Source organism: Ctenopharyngodon idella, chromosome 2, assembly GCF_019924925.1.
Source record: "Ctenopharyngodon idella isolate HZGC_01 chromosome 2, HZGC01, whole genome shotgun sequence".
NCBI lineage: Eukaryota > Metazoa > Chordata > Actinopteri > Cypriniformes > Xenocyprididae > Ctenopharyngodon > Ctenopharyngodon idella.
Genome location: NC_067221.1, coordinates 43,045,194 through 43,061,865, shown reverse-complemented (window position 1 = coordinate 43,061,865; position 16,672 = coordinate 43,045,194). Strand labels below are relative to the sequence as shown.

At 37.9% G+C, this 16,672-nt stretch overlaps 1 protein-coding gene across 38 annotated transcripts in view; it reads right to left on the bottom strand.

Annotated features, from left to right (window-relative positions):
• Nucleotides 1-16,672, bottom strand: part of LOC127498784 (receptor-type tyrosine-protein phosphatase mu-like) — a 297,821-nt gene that overhangs the window by 53,645 nt on the left and 227,504 nt on the right. For 11 of the 38 annotated variants that reach the window (XM_051868865.1, XM_051868527.1, XM_051868794.1 and 8 more), the window contains 5 exons: nt 10,641-10,917; nt 6,330-6,366; nt 5,844-5,918; nt 5,525-5,660; nt 2,431-2,460 (listed from right to left, as the gene is read on the bottom strand). The exons of 22 other annotated variants lie outside the window; for them this stretch is intronic. In XM_051868865.1, coding sequence (XP_051724825.1) covers nt 2,431-2,460; nt 5,525-5,660; nt 5,844-5,918; nt 6,330-6,366; nt 10,641-10,917 — 555 coding nt within the window. The remainder of the gene's footprint in view (nt 1-2,430; nt 2,461-5,524; nt 5,661-5,843; nt 5,919-6,329; nt 6,367-10,640; nt 10,918-16,672) is intronic. 5 more of the 38 variants (XM_051868833.1, XM_051868673.1, XM_051868664.1 and 2 more) reach the window with 5 other exon arrangements.

Here is a 16,672-nt window from a genome sequence, read left to right as displayed (position 1 = left end):
AGTTACTTGTAATGTGTTACTTTACTTGTAACATCAAAAAGTAATCTGATTACGTAACGCAAGTTACTTGTAATGCGTTACTTTACTCGTAGCATCAAAAGGTAATCTGATTACGTAACGCAAGTTACTTGTAATGCGTTACTTTACTCGTAACATCAAAAAGTAATCTGATTACGTAACGCAAGTTACTTGTAATGTGTTACTTTACTCGTAGCATCAAAAAGTAATCTGATTACATAACGCAAGTTACTTGTAATGCGTTACTTTACTCATTAGATCAAAAAGTAATCTGATTACGTAACGCAAGTTACTTGTAATGCGTTACTTTACTCGTAGCATCAAAAAGTAATCTGATTACATAACGCAAGTTACTTGTAATGCGTTACTTTACTCATTAGATCAAAAAGTAATCTGATTACGTAACGCAAGTTACTTGTAATGCGTTACTTTACTCATTAGATCAAAAAGTAATCTGATTACGTAACGCAAGTTACTTGTAATGCGTTACTTTACTCATTAGATCAAAAAGTAATCTGATTACGTAAGTTACTTGTAATGCGTAAATCGACATACTCTGGTACACTGGAGGGAGAATCTGAATTGGGTTTCCACAGTTTTTCCTTGACAGGTTGTAGAGATCTCTGATATCAGAACATGAGGACGTGATTCCATCAAAGATAAGTTCAACTTGTATAAAGATCAATTGCGTTTGCAATATTTCGCATTTATATTTTTTGTATATATTTTATAGTTTTCACATGATTTTATATGATTTTATTGACCGCTGGCTCAAAACAACCCAATCGCTGGGGTTGTCCATTTTCAACCCAACTTGGGTTGTTTTTAACCCAGCATTTTTTAGAGTGTACCATTAAAACATCATACAAGATTCAGATATTAAAATGTCCTCATTATAAACAAAGCATTTATTTAATCAAGCTCCAAAAACAGCTCGTTTTGATATTGCGGGATCTGTGACGTCACACATGCAAATACATTTGCATATGCCTGCCTCCAGAGCATCGACCAATAGTTATACATCATCACACCATCGGCTCCGCCTACTAGCGTTCAGTCACTTAACGGCTGACATTTGCCGTCGCGTCAAAAGCGAATAGAAGTCATTATAATGACAGACGCTGTCTACACTGGATCAACAAATATTTTACATAAAGTGTGTTTCTACAACACGCACATTTACTTACGTTTCCATAGACAATATTGGCATATTGACATCTTTCCAGAAGTACAAATGTGTAGGAATCCTTATTTATGAATATTAAAATCGTGGCATTAATATCTTGATTCTATTGTATTTATTTATTTATTTATAATATCAACGACATGTTTTCAGTCGCATTTATTAAACGCAGTTTACTCATCTACTTAATATGAAATAACATTTCGCTCCGTTCTGTGTGACTTTTACTACAAAATTGTTTTGAAGGACCAAAAAATGTTAAACAACACCACACTTTAAAAACTGAGTGGCGTATTGTATTACAACTACAATTATTCATGAGATCAATATAAGGTGATTTACAAGGCATAATTAATGCATTGAAAATAGTTTTATAATGCATAATATATATATATATATATATATATATATATATATATGAATCTGTTTGCTGTACACAGCTGCATTCAATTTGTAACTATTTATTTTCATAGCAGATCAAATTAAACGGGAAACACAGTAAGAGTATTTTTAGTTGGTTCCAGATTTTGTTCAGTTCCCACCTCTAAATATATGCAAAAGCTCAGCATGATAAACAAACAAACAAACAAACAGCAGAGAGCAAGCGTCCATTAAACACGTGTTAGGAAAACTGAAAACATTAGGATGATGGATTTCATTTGCATGCAACAAACACCAACCATGCAGGAAAACTCAAGCCAAACGACAGAAGCATGTAGCGACTGGGATTAATGCTTATGGAGAGACGATGATGATGATGATTTATGAGATGAAGGGTAATTCCAGGTTTGGGAAAAGTATGTTTTCCCATCCCTGTGCTGGGCAAGACAAGGAGTTTTTTTCCTTGGGAAAGTCGTTTTTCCAGTTATCTACTCTGTTTTATCAATCACATCTGTAATAATAATAATAATAATAATAATAATAATAATAATAATAAATCCCACATCACGGTTCTGATTTGAGGAGGTACAGCATTCACAGACAGGCATTTCACAGCAAAAAAAAATCACATTAAAAACTTCAAGACGGCATTAGCAATATTGATCTCATTCTGTCTTTTTTACAAGATCATAATAATCACAAACAATTTAAAATTGCAATGCATCGCTCAGGCCGAGTGTTGATTCTCGATCGTAAAGTGACGCGAGCGCACGGGTCAGTCATGCAGGGTGAAGCGGACAGAGCGAACACAGCATGACACTAACAGTGTACAAAGGTGTTTTACTTACAGGTAGTAAGTGTAGGACTGATAGGTTCTCCTGCCCAGTGGGGTGGTGGAGGGGTTTAAGCAGTGGAGGGGGATGAAGATGGAAGGAAAGAAAAAGTAAAAAATATTAATGTTTGAAAACGATATATAAAATGAACACAAGCAGACATGGTGGCATACGTGAGAGAGAGAGCGAGCGATTCCTTGCATGCACTGCAGCCACTGCGCTCTTTATAACACAAACCTTCACGCTGAACGTCCGGCTGAACACACGCGTCCTCCTCAGAACATCTCCGGACTACGACTGACCATATATATGTGTTTTTGTTTTTGTCTGGATGGATTAACAGCTATATCATATCCAAAACATGCACACTACCAGTCAAAAGTTTGAAAAAAGTCTCTTTTGCTCCCCAAGGCTGCATTTATTTGATCAAAAATGGTGTAAAAAATGTGAAATATTATTATAATTTAAAATGGCTGCTTTCCATGTGATGATTTCTGAAGGATCATGTGACACTGAAGACTGGAGTAATGATTCAGCTTTGATCACAGGAATAAATTACATTTTACTATATATTCACATAGAAAACAGCTGTTTTACATTATAATAATATTTCACATTTGTACTGTATTTTTGATCAGCCTTGGTGAGCAGAAGAGACTTCTTTCAACAGCATTAAAAAAAAAAATCATAATTATTCCAAACTTTTGATCTGCTCCGCCTCTCCAATCTCTCTGTGAACATTCATATGTGCATTAATAAGGGAAATAAGTGTGAAAGCACACACACATCAGAACACACTGTAAATTAGCAATAAAACCAACATTAATTCACCTCGCTGCATTTTTCAGGATATAATTAGATGAATATGCAAACATGTGAGCTGTAAATGACCAGATGCCGCAGCGTCCGAACATCAGCTGAACCGTGCGCTCGGCTTTAAACCGGGAATTAGCACGTCTCCTCATGCTTTCCTTTCTAATCTAATTCAGCAAATTAAACCAAATAGATGCAAGGGATTCAATCACGCTCATTCATTTGATTAAGGTATATTGAAGGAGATTCAATTAAAATGTCTATGGAGTGATCAACGCTCAGGAGCCGGCGGGAGGGAAATTTGGTGAATCCGGTGTTTGGGATTATTGAACACGTGTGTATGAAATAAAGTCATCTCTCCATGCAAATGACTTTAGACCAGCGGTTCTCAACCTTGAATCCAAGACAGTTGTAATAACAACAAATAAACTAAAAAAAAAATCATGTTTTGTAGCATTTTAATTAAGACTATGTTAATTTAAATAACACAAAGTTAAGAAGCACTGCTTTAGACTGCCTTATTTACATTTATACATGCAGTACTGAGCAATCAGATGCTTCACATCAACAACAACATGATTATTTCCATCTTTTAATTGGTGTGCCAGTAGGAAATGTTACATTTTGCAAATCCTGCAATAACCTAAAAGATCTGATCACCGTCACTGAGTCCGTCTGGGATTTACTGCAAAAAAACTCTGTTCTTCCTGAAGACTGAAGATATTAAGTCTTGTTTACTGAAAAACGCACCAGCTCAGGTCATGTGATCTGGAGACCTCTGAACTGCCTGTTTATATATATATAAAACATATTATATATAGCAGTGTAAGTCTGGAGCAAACAGATAGTAAGTGCTCACGTGTCTCGTGTCACAGAATCCCTGATCTACTGAGATTTGAATGATTTTTTTGATGGAGGAGGGTCACTGCGAGAACGGCTCTTTATCAGGCCATTACACTGCATTTTAATGGGGTTTATCAACATAATTAGATTAATAATTCAGTGTCACATAGACATTGAAGATGGAGCCGGATTAAAGGTCAGGTGGAAATCGTAAGGAAAATCTATTATTAAAAGCTGCAGTTGAACTCTAGACAACCTGGAGATCTGCGGTTTTCCACAATAACACAATGACGAAGTTCCGATCTGACTGCAGATGAGACGAAAAGTTTGGACACACCTACTCATTCCTCATCAATATTAATGACCAGGTTAGAATAATTGTTATACAACTCTGAACTTCTTTTAGTTTCTTCTGGTTCAATTCCCAGAATGCATGTTGATTCAGTAATGCTAATAAAACTTGAATAAAAGTAGTTCATACTTTATTAGGTTTCTTATTGTTTTGAGTGTGCATGCATTGAAAAAAATGTAAAGCTTGAATGCAATTTAAGTTTTGCTCTACAGAGGTCTGAGTTCTGGTCTACAGATTTATGGTTGAGTTCTGGTCTAGAGAGGTCTGGTTGAGTTCCGGTCTACAGAAGTATGGTTGAGTTCTGGTCTAGAGAAGTATGGTTGAGTTCTGGTCTACAGAAGTATGGTTGAGTTCTGGTCTAGAGAAGTATGGTTGAGTTCTGGTCTACAGAAGTATGGTTGAGTTCTGGTCTACAGAACTATGGTTGAGTTCTGGTCTAGAGAGGTCTGGTTGAGTTCTGGTCTAGAGAGGTCTGGTTGAGTTCTGGTCTAGAGAGGTCTGGTTGAGTTCTGGTCTACAGAAGTATGGTTGAGTCCTGGTCTAGAGAGGTCTGGTTGAGTTCTGGTCTACAGATTTATGGTTGAGTTCTGGTCTAGAGAGGTCTGGTTGAGTTCTGGTCTACAGAAGTATGGTTGAGTTCTGGTCTAGAGAGGTCTGGTTGAGTTCTGGTCTACAGAACTATGGTTGAGTTCTGGTCTAGAGAGGTCTGGTTGAGTTCTGGTCTAGAGAGGTCTGGTTGAGTTCTGGTCTACAGAAGTATGGTTGAGTCCTGGTCTAGAGAGGTCTGGTTGAGTTCTGGTCTACAGATTTATGGTTGAGTTCTGGTCTAGAGAGGTCTGGTTGAGTTCTGGTCTACAGAAGTATGGTTGAGTTCTGGTCTAGAGAGGTCTGGTTGAGTTCTGGTCTACAGAAGTATGGTTGAGTTCTGGTCTAGAGAGGTCTGGTTGAGTTCTGGTCTACAGAGGTCTTCAGATCAAAATAATCACATGTGTCCAAACTTTGGTTAACAGCGGCACTTTCTTAAATGTATCGTCACCCTTAACTGCAGTAAAATCAGTGCAACAGATCATCTTCAGTGCTGTGTGTGTTTGAGGTGCTTACCGTTTCTTCATGAGCAACACGATGCCAAGGAAGATGATGACAAAGAGCAGTATTCCTGCGATGACTCCGGCGATCTTCACCGTGTGGTCAGTCTGTTTCTCCGGCTCCACCGCGTTGGGTTTGTGTGTCGCTGCACCTGAGATCAAGGTTAAAGGTCATGCAGAAGATAGTTTAAGGTGAGAGGCTACAGGGAAAATACTGTTCTTTCATGCACTGGTCAATTTTGAGGTCTATTATTATACTCTCTCTCTCTCTCTCTCTCTCACACACACACACACACACACACACACACACTCACATGCACAAGTAAGTGTCTGACCTGTTAGTTGTTTGTCTCCAGCGGCCGGAGCGATGCGAACGTAAGGGGTGGTGAGCTGCGTCACCAAGATAGCAGCTGCAAGAACAAGATCCACACGCATGCAGAAAGACAGAGAGGGAATCAGTGTGTGTGTGTGTGTGTGTGTGTGTGTGAGTGTGAGTGTGTGTGAAAGACAGAAGAGAAACAAACAAGAGATAATGAGCAGTTACTCATCAAGCTAAAAACCTGAACCCAGAACCATGCAGTAAAACCAGCGAGACTCATCATAGGTTATCTTGTCTCGCGCTTCACTTTGCTCTTACTTTAACCTGGGTTAGTAATTAACTCTGGGTTAATGTTCTTATTTGCATATTTACAAGGTTAATAACATCGACTGGACAAGAGCAGCACGTGATCTGCTCTCAATCAGACTTCAACACAATGCTGATTACATGCAAAATGTTATTTGTAAAAGTAATTGCTGTTTGCATAAATCAGAATATCTACCTTTGGTAGCGACACGAACACAGTCGATTTTCGTCTCCTGGAAAAAATAGATACACAAATATCAAACATTTGAATGACTCAATTGAACAAATAATTATTTATTAAAATTTCTGAAGATACAAATCATGTTTATAATATTATTATCATCATTATTACTTTTATTAATAATAAGAATAATATTTTTTATAATTTATTCTAAAGTTGTTTTTATTTTAAATTATTAATATTATTACTACTGCTACTAAAAATAATATTTTAATAGATTTAGTGCTGTCAAATCGATTAATCGAGATTAATCGCATCTAACATAAAAGTTTGTAAATATAATAAATATGTGTGTATGTATGTGTGTATATATATATAGACACACATATATATTTACAAACTTATGTTAGATGCGGTTAATCGCAATTTATCGATTTGACAGCACTAATAATAATAATCATTTATTATGTCCTTAATTTATTAAAAATTATGATAATTTTAATAATATTATTATCATTGTTAAATAATAATAATAATTATATTAAAATTATTATAATTATTATATCATATAATTATTAATTATAATGAATAAATGATATGAATCTACTGACAGTCCTACAGTAAACATCACGTAGAACAATATAAGCGTGTGTCATGCGTGACGTTCTCTGATGAAGCTGCAGTCGGATCGTTTCTACAGCAGTAACTAACAGTGTACTTCTGTCAGCAGAAACACCGTCTGCTGCTGCATGACTCTACTGATGTTTGTGCTGATGTATTTTCTATGCCTGCTGAGCAGCTGCAGCATTAAAACTGCATTTCAGACGAATGCTGTATGTGAGCGTTCAGAAGCCGAGCACCTGGAACACGACTCACTTTATTGCTTGTAATCAAACTAATGTCCTGAGCTACACAAACACCTTCTTCTGCTTTATTACTGTTGGTGTTTTTAGTATGCCTGTCAAAGCCAACATACTGTTATTGCACATAAACAGCATTTCAAAAGACTAACACCTGCTGGAGCTTTCAAACTACATCCTTTAGGCTTTTCTAAACGCCTTCAAAACACCTTTGTGTTTTTGATACATTTTTCATTAAACAACTCATTTTGCTTCTCCAGTAAATGCATCTTGATTTAAGAATGTTTAGATATGTGCGCTGGAAAACAAGACAGAAACACTGAGGAAGAACAGAGTTTTGTTTTTGCAGTGTAGCAACTTTAATATTTCCCAGCATGACTGTATCAGCACAACAGTCAAAGCCTTGAAAACGTGTTTTTCTAAAGACCCACACTTCCACCTACACCTGAACACATATGAAGACCTGTGACCTGACGAACGAGCCTCACGACAATGTAAACAAACACTCGTATGGCTATTACAAAGAAAAGCAACTAGAAATGTGCATTTAGCATCTGAAAGGCAGGACATTAAGAGCGCGAGGCCTGATTTAATGAATTACAGGTCTTGAATAGAGGGCCGTCTCAGTAAGTGCCCGTCTGAATCCATCAGGGAGGCTAAAACACAGATCCTCAGTCAATTAGGACATCAATTACGGCCGGCAGCTCTTCCACGGCCTTTTAGAGCAACACGACTGTCAATCTAAACAGCACGTTTTCTTTAAAAGCACCGCGAGAGGTGAGAAAGAGCAAGACGCATTAAGTCAAAGTGAGTTAATGCGAGCGGTGGGCGTCTCCCGTCATGTATGACACTCAAAAGTGTCGCTCTGACACTCAAAGTGTTTTTCTGCACGATTACAGGCAATGCCGTTCCCTGACGGCCTCTTACACATGTGTTTGAGGATGCTGGTCGAGGTCGAGGTGTCCGGAGGGATCCTCTTCACCATTCTCTTTCTTACCCACAATTACCTTCCTCATCGACTCCGGCCGCTGTGGTTTCAGAGGAGAGCTACTCGACGCGTGTGAATGTGTGTCTGTTAATCGAGGGGCTTCAAGCGTTTGTCGCTGTCATGACTCTGAATTCCTCACACTCTTCTGTTTCTCCCACAGGGTCCGAAATTAACACTCAACAAGAGCCAAATGCAAGTTAAAATTGGCTTTGGCACATCAATAAATGAAGCCAGCTGTCCGGTGACTTTCTTAGTAAATGCAACACTGCAAAAAAAGGGTTTTCTTTTCTCAGAATGTTTAGATATTTGTACTGGAAAGCAAGACACAAATACTGAGGAAGAAAACTTAATATGCATCAATACTGTTGATTTGACTGTACCAACACCCAATTACAGCAGAAACTAAATTCTGTTTACATCACTGATCATTATTTTCCTGTTTATCACTTCGTACAGATACTGTAAATTGAAATTCCAGGACTTTCAAGGTCTTTTCGAGCACTACTTTTTCTATGTTTTCAAGGACTACAATCAGAGATCAAACAAGATTTTTATTATCTTTCAAATTCCAGAAATAGGTAAATAGATAAAGAAAATATGTACGCAATTGACTGTGGCAATCTAAAGTATAGGAACATTAATTAAGCCCTAGAATTTTCAGGGCATAGAAGAGCAAATAGAAATAGGGCATAAACTTTTTATTCGATTCCTTTTAAAAGATGTTTTTTATTTGTAAAATGTAAAGCATTTCATTGTAGCTAATTACAAATTAATTATATTTAGTTTGCACTAAAAATATTGTTTATTTTTTTAAAGATTTTTTTTTTTACAGATGTAAGAGATCCAAAATACAACTAACATATTTAATAATAAATATTAAATACAAAGTTTATAAATAATATTTTATATTATAACGTTGGTATACTTGGTATTGAGAAACGTTCTGCATGTTAAAGGATTAGTTCACTTCAGAATGAAAATGTCCTGATAGTTTACTCACCTCCATGTCATCCAAGATGTTCATGTCTTTCTTTCTTCAGTCGAAAAGGAATGAAGGTTTTTGAGAAAAACACTCCAGGATTTTTCTCCATATAGTGGACTTCACTGGGGTTCAACGGGTTGAAGGTCCAAATGTCAGTTTCAGTGCAGCTTCAAAGAGCTCTACATGATCCCAGACGAGGAATAAGAGTCTTATCTAGAGAAACCATCGGACATTTTCTAAAAAAAAAAAAAAAAATTATATAATTTTTAAGCACAAATGCTCATCTTGCACTGCTCTGTGATGCTCCACGCATTACGTAATCATGTTGGAAAGGTCACGCGTGACGTAGGCGGAAGTACCGATCCAGTGTTTACAAAGCGAACATGCAAAGACTAAGCCAAACATCCTTTACAAAAAAGGGTAAAACAACGATGTCAGATGATTTTGAAGTTGGAGGAGAAAATGAGATGGTGTTTTTTGCCCTACCGCGGTACTTCCACCTACATCACGCGTGACCTTTCCAACATGATTACGTAATGCGTGGAGCATCACAGAGCAGTGCAAGACGAGCATTTGTGGTTAAAAAGTATATAAATGTTTATTTTTTTTTAGAAAATGTTCATTGGTTTCTCTAGATAAGACTCTTATTCCTCGTCTGGGATCATGTAGAGCTCTTTGAAGCTGCACTGAAACTGACATTTGGACCTTCAACCCGTTGAACCCCAGTGAAGTCCACTATATGGAGAAAAATCCTGGAATGTTTTCCTCAAAAACCTTCATTTCTTTTCCACTGAAGAAAGAAAGACATGAACATCTTGGATGACATGGGGGTGAGTAAATTATCAGGAAATTTTAATTCTGAAGTGAACTAATATTTTAATGTTAGGGATTTATCAATGACTATAGTGCAGGTTACATGGTTAAACCAGTAGGTGGCAGCAAGGGACTCACTTTAAGAGTGAGTTAGTATACAATTCATAAAAAAAAACTCATTCATTTTGGAAAGAAGCAAGGTTGTAAACAAGGAAATTATTAATAAGGAGCAACTGACAAGCAAAGCGGCTTGGGGTGAAGCTGAATCTGACGCTGTCAGTCATGGGAAATCCCCTTAACCATACTATGATAAAGATATCGCTTTCCTCATTCAAGCTGATTTTTTTACATGAAAATGTGATTAACCAGAAGAATGAAAGCTGTATCATATACTTGGAAATATATGAGCATCATAGCCATGTGAAATGGCTTTGTATCTATGATGCACTGCAGCTTTAATTTTGCGTGAAAAGATTTGTTTTATTGAAAAAATAAACACTGATTTCATATACATTGTCTTTCAATAATTCAAGCACTTTTCAAGGATTTCCAGAACTTAAATTTTAAATGGTCATATTCAAGCACTTCAAGCACCTTCTACGAACCGTGTAAAGCTGCTTTGAAACAATCTGTATTGTATAAAGTGCTATATAAAGCTGACTATAGAGGACTAGTGAACGCACCCCGTTGGCCGTGCTGACGGCCTGATAGTAGATGCTGTAGCTCTTGTGCGGGAGCAGCGGAGCGTTCCAGTAGCCGCTGTACGTCCGGTTGTCTCCGATGGTGAAGGGCTGCGGCGAGGGGACGCCTGCGGACGGGAACTCAGCGCCGTAGTAGTACTGTGAGTTCAGACTGCTGGCGTTCTGGTAGTGAACCGGCACCGGATAACAGCGGAGGATTTCAGCTTCACCGCCACGAGCCCTTCGAGGCCGTTCCTCCTCAACAACCACCTGATACACACTGAGAGAGAGAGAGAGAGAAACATGCTGTATTAAACCCACAATGAAATTGATACTATTAATCATAATAAATGAGCAAAAAAGACATTTCAAAAACATAAATTTTTCAGAAAACCAGACTTAATATCTTAGTCATTTCTCTTCTCCAGTAAATGTATCTTGATTTAAGAATATTTAGATATTTGTGCTGGAAAACAAGACAGAAACACTGAGGAAGAACATCATTCTTTGCAGTGTGATATAACATGCTTCTGTTAAAAGTTATTGACAAATCCCTGGCATTGCTGCCAAGATCTATAACCATATTCATCAGGATCCTCCATCTCTCACGGTGACGTTCCTTTCATCTCGGCCGTCTGTGGCTCTCAGACATTATAAGAGGTTTCTTCTCCAGATCCAATATTCACCCACACCGGAGGAACAAGAACCCCGGCGCGGCTCCATAAATTAGCACTGCCACAACACAAAGACGCCCATGTTTGCTGTTTAATCATTTATGGACTTAAAGGGCAAACATCCACTCACGCTCCCTTCATAAATTCTCTGTGTCAGTTTTTCGGGAAGGGCCGGCGAAGCCCCGGAGCGCCGCGAGACTACGGTAAAGCGCTGCGTCGATGGTAAGTGACCATGACAAAAAACAGGGCTTGTGTTTCATACACTTCACATGCACTTTACTCAACGCACAACTGAACTAAACTAAACTAAACTAAAGCCGCTGGTATTTACAGAGGGACAGAGAGAGAGCGGCTAGCTGCTAGCGCAATGAATGTTGACTGATGCTAATCTGACCTTTGGGTTTGCTAATCTGTAATAAAGTCTGGGTTTGCGAGCAAAAGGTTATCTGTGAATATAAAAAGCTGCATTTATAAATATACTGTAGTTAATGAAATTACAAACCTGCACACTGCCTGCCCTTTCCTGTGGATTCATTACACATACGAAAAACAATCCGCTGAAATATCCATCCATCCATCCCTAAATATCCATCCATCCCTAAATCCATTCATCCATTCATCCCTAAATATCCATTCATCCATCCATTCATCCCTAAATATCCATCCATTCATCCATTCCTATATCCATCCACCCATCCATCCACCTAAATATCCATCCAATCATCCCTAAATATCCATTCATCCATCCATCCATCCATCCCTAAATAGCCATTCATCCATCCATCCATCCCTAAATAGCCATTCATCCATCCATTTATCTATCCCTAAATATCCATTCATTTATCCCTAAATATCCTTAAATCATCCATCCATATCAATCCATCCTTAAATCCATCCATCCATCCCTAAATATCCATCCCTAAATGTCCATCCATCCATCCATCCCTAAATATACATCCATTCATGCCTAAATATATATCCATCCATCCATCCATCCCTAAATATCCATCCATTCATGCCTAAATATCCATTCATCCATCCATTCATCCCTAAATATCCATCCATTCATCCATTCCTATATCCATCCACCCATCCATCCATTCCTATATCCATCCACCCATCCATCCACCTAAATATCCATTCATCCATCCATCCATCCCTAAATAGCCATTCATCCATCCATTTATCTATCCCTAAATATCCATTCATTTATCCCTAAATATCCTTAAATCATCCATCCATATCAATCCATCCTTAAATCCATCCATCCATCCCTAAATGTCCATCCATCCATCCATCCCTAAATATACATCCATTCATGCCTAAATATATATCCATCCATCCATCCATCCCTAAATATCCATCCATTCATGCCTAAATATCCATCCATCCATCCATCCCTAAATATCCATCCATGTCTAAATATCCATCCATCCATTCATCCATCCATCCATTCATACCTAAATATCTATCCATCCATTTATCTATCCCTTAATATCCATTCATTCATCCCTAAATATCCATTCATCCCTAAATATCCATCCATCCATCCATCCCTAAATATCCATCCATTCATCCCTAAATATCCATCCATCGATTCACACCTGAATATCCATCCATCCCTAAATCCATTCATCCATCCGCACCTAAATATCCATCTATCCATCCATCCATCCATCTCTAAATATCCATCCATCCCTAAATCCATTCATCCATCCACACCTAAATATCCATCTATCCATCCATCCATCCATCCCTAAATCCATTCATCCATCCATCCCTAAATATCCATTCATCCATCTATCCATCCCTAAATATCCATCCATTCATCCCTAAATATCCATCCATTCATCCATTCCTATATCCATCCACCCATCCATCCACCTAAATATCCATCCAATCATCCCTAAATATCCATTCATCCATCCATCCATCCCTAAATAGCCATTCATCCATCCATTTATCTATCCCTAAATATCCATTCATTTATCCCTAAATATCCTTAAATCATCCATCCATATCAATCCATCCTTAAATCCATCCATCCATCCCTAAATATCCATCCATCCATCCATCCACTCATTCCAAATATCCATCCAGCCCTAAATATCCATCCATCCATCCCTAAATATCCATCCATTCATGCCTAAATATCCATCCATCCATCCATCCATCCATCCCTAAATATCCATCCATTCATGCCTAAATATCCATCCATCCATTCATCCATTTATCCATTCATACCTAAATATCCATCCATCCATTCATCCATTTATCCATTCATACCTAAATATCCATCCATCCATTTATCTATCCCTTAATATCCATTCATTTATCCCTAAATATCCATCCATCCATCCATCCATCCATCGCACAAAAGGGAGTGGCCTGTGGTTCTTTAGCCAATCACAATCAGTCTTTGCCTGTCAGTCATTTTGCACATTTGGAGGGGTTTGGAGAGAATAAAGTGTAATATACAGTCATTAAGTTATTAGATGCCTCCAACATTAACAAAACACACTCTCTCTCTCCTTCAGTTTGAAGCATCATTTTCAGTTACGTCTGAATTACGTGTGAAATAGTCTGGAAATAAATTCTATGACATTGAATGAGCTGCTCGGCTGCATGATAATACGTTGCCATCCTACGGCATGCTGGGTAAAGGTGATCTCTGCCAGCGCTTCAGTTTGGAGATGAAATATCATGTGATAAATTATTTAAGCCAATGAGAGACAGCGCAGGTGAGAGGGGAAGTTAATTAGCACCTGATCTCACACTGAGGTCAAAGTTCAGAGGTCAAAGAGCAAATCACAGCCTCACCGGAGGTCTAGCTTGATTACAGATGAACGAAAGAGAAAGACGTGTGTGTGTAAAATGCACCAATTCTCTGGAAATATAAAACTTAACATGCTAACAGAAATAATGAGATTTTGGGAAATGTCCCGCCCCTTACCATAACTGCCAGTTTCAACACACTACTAACTAACTCAACCAGGCCCCGCCCCTTTATTCTGTGTATGAATTATTTAAATGAGGAATATTGTGAAGAAAATTCAAGATGGAGGCGTTTCAGAAACACTGACACTGATATAGAGAAGTATAATAATGAGCTTTTTCATGATCAAACATCAACATTACACACTGAAGACAGATGAAGATGGAGAAAAGCTTTAATTGTAGAATGTTACCAACTGTTTTTAACTTCATATTCATGCTCCAAAGGGCATCTTGAAGTGCTATAATGTGATCTATATGTGTGTGTGTGGCTGAAGCAGGTGTGTAATGGGATGAGACCTGCAGACGGGCAGCACAGGAACCAATTTCCACATCTGAACCCGGTAATGTCCCTCTTCCTCCTGTTACTGTGGAAACGGAGGATCCGTTTGCCCATCATCCCACTTATTATTCCGCATAAATTCAGCTTTATTTCTGAGAGAAGAAAAGAAGGTCTTTCTTGACATGTGTGTGAATGGGAGTGCTGTCAGCGCAGATGTGTGCGGCACGAATACGGCCGCAGGGCAAAACGGAGACCGCCGATGGCAGCGATGGATCCAATCGCCACCGACCCACCTACTTTCTTATGACGCTTTCATCTGACGCGCCACACATGATCAGAGACGCTCGCTGTTGTTAATTACATCAGTGTGAAACTAAATCATTGCGAAAGTAACCTTGATACGGCGAGGGCACTTCAAAGAGCGAGCAGACAATTTCAACAAATGCAACGCAAAATAGAGCCTGAAAGTCATCAGAAATTAAACATTTTATTCTCTACAAATAAAAGAAATCGTCATCAGGGGGTCAAAATGACCATTTATAGTTTGCAATTACGCATTTGAGAGTGAGTTTGTGTTTAAAACAAAAACAAATATCTGCCGATGGGGTCAGAAAAATAAACTTAATTCAAAGGGAAAACAAGATTATTTTTCTGACTCCATTGGCAGATATTTGTTCTTGTAAGCTCATGATCCACAGGATCCAACTGGACCTTGGAATGCAAAATGTGTATAAAGTTTTTAATGCATTCGAAGGGTTAAACTCTGTCACCAAAACAAACCATGTTCGGCGGCCCGTATGACTCCAGCACATAATTTCGGGACCTAAAAAGAGACTTTCGAGGAGATCTGGATGTTTAATGAGCTTGTTTACACACCATCTGTAAAAGAAATATGCAGCTAATGTGTAAGTAAGTAGCTCTGATGAGTTGTCTGCATCGATCACATCAGCCCATTTTCTCACAGGAAGTGCTGGAGTTGTTCGGGTCTCCACGAAAAACTCTTGCAAACTGTCGCCGACTGCAGTGGCTCCGCACAATAACTCCCTGAGCGCCTTAAACTAATTAATTAAAACCTCTAACGGCAGAGTGACCTGACAGCTTTATCCCAGGCAGTGCCAGACACGAGCGCGGACGGAAAGAAAATGAGAAAACCAGGATGATGAGGATTTCTGAGCAAAGAGAGAAGAGGAGGAGGAGGAAACATGGAAACACTTTATAATAACATTCCAGTTATTAATATCACACTGTAAAAAACAACACGTTCTCACTCACAACTCGCCACACTTTTAACACACAGGGTTCCCTTAGCATCATTTCTGTGACGTGCAGGTACTCCATTGCTTTCAGTTGTTTGTCTAATGCATCAGATCAAGACACATTTAATTCTTTGCATGCATTTGTGAAAGTGGAAATGATTTTATAAATATTTATACTTTCATAGATATTTTGGAGCACCTAAACACATCGCTACCCTAAACCTACACTTCAGTCACAGGTATTTACTGCAAAATCTGAACAAAAGCAGTTTAAAACAAAAAGGTTCTATCTACAAAGTCGAATGGTATGCAAAGACTTCAGTTCTATATAGTGACTCAATTTTAAAGAACCCTTTATTCCAAAAAAGGTTCTATATAGAATTCTAGAGTTCTTTTACTTAATTTTAAAGAACACTTTATTCCATAAAGGTTCTATACAGAACTCTAGGGTTCTTTTACTCAATTTTAAAGAACATTTTATTCCAGAAAGGTTCTATACAGAACTCTAGGGTTCTTTTACTCAATTTTAAAGAACATTTTATTCCAGAAAGGTTCTATATAGAACTCTAGGGTTCTTGACTCAATTTTAAACAACCCTTTTTTCCAAAAAAAAAAAGGTTCTATATAAGGATAAATGTCTTAAATGATTGCATAATACTTTAATGTTTAATGGTTATTTACAGTTTTTAGCTCTATGTTTGAGCTGTTAAATTCATAAATTGTAATTAAAACTGAAAATGAATTAAAACAAAATGAATTAATTAAAACTAAATGCATAAATGAATGATCCCATGACAGAACCCCTAAAAGGTTCTATATATGAAGCAC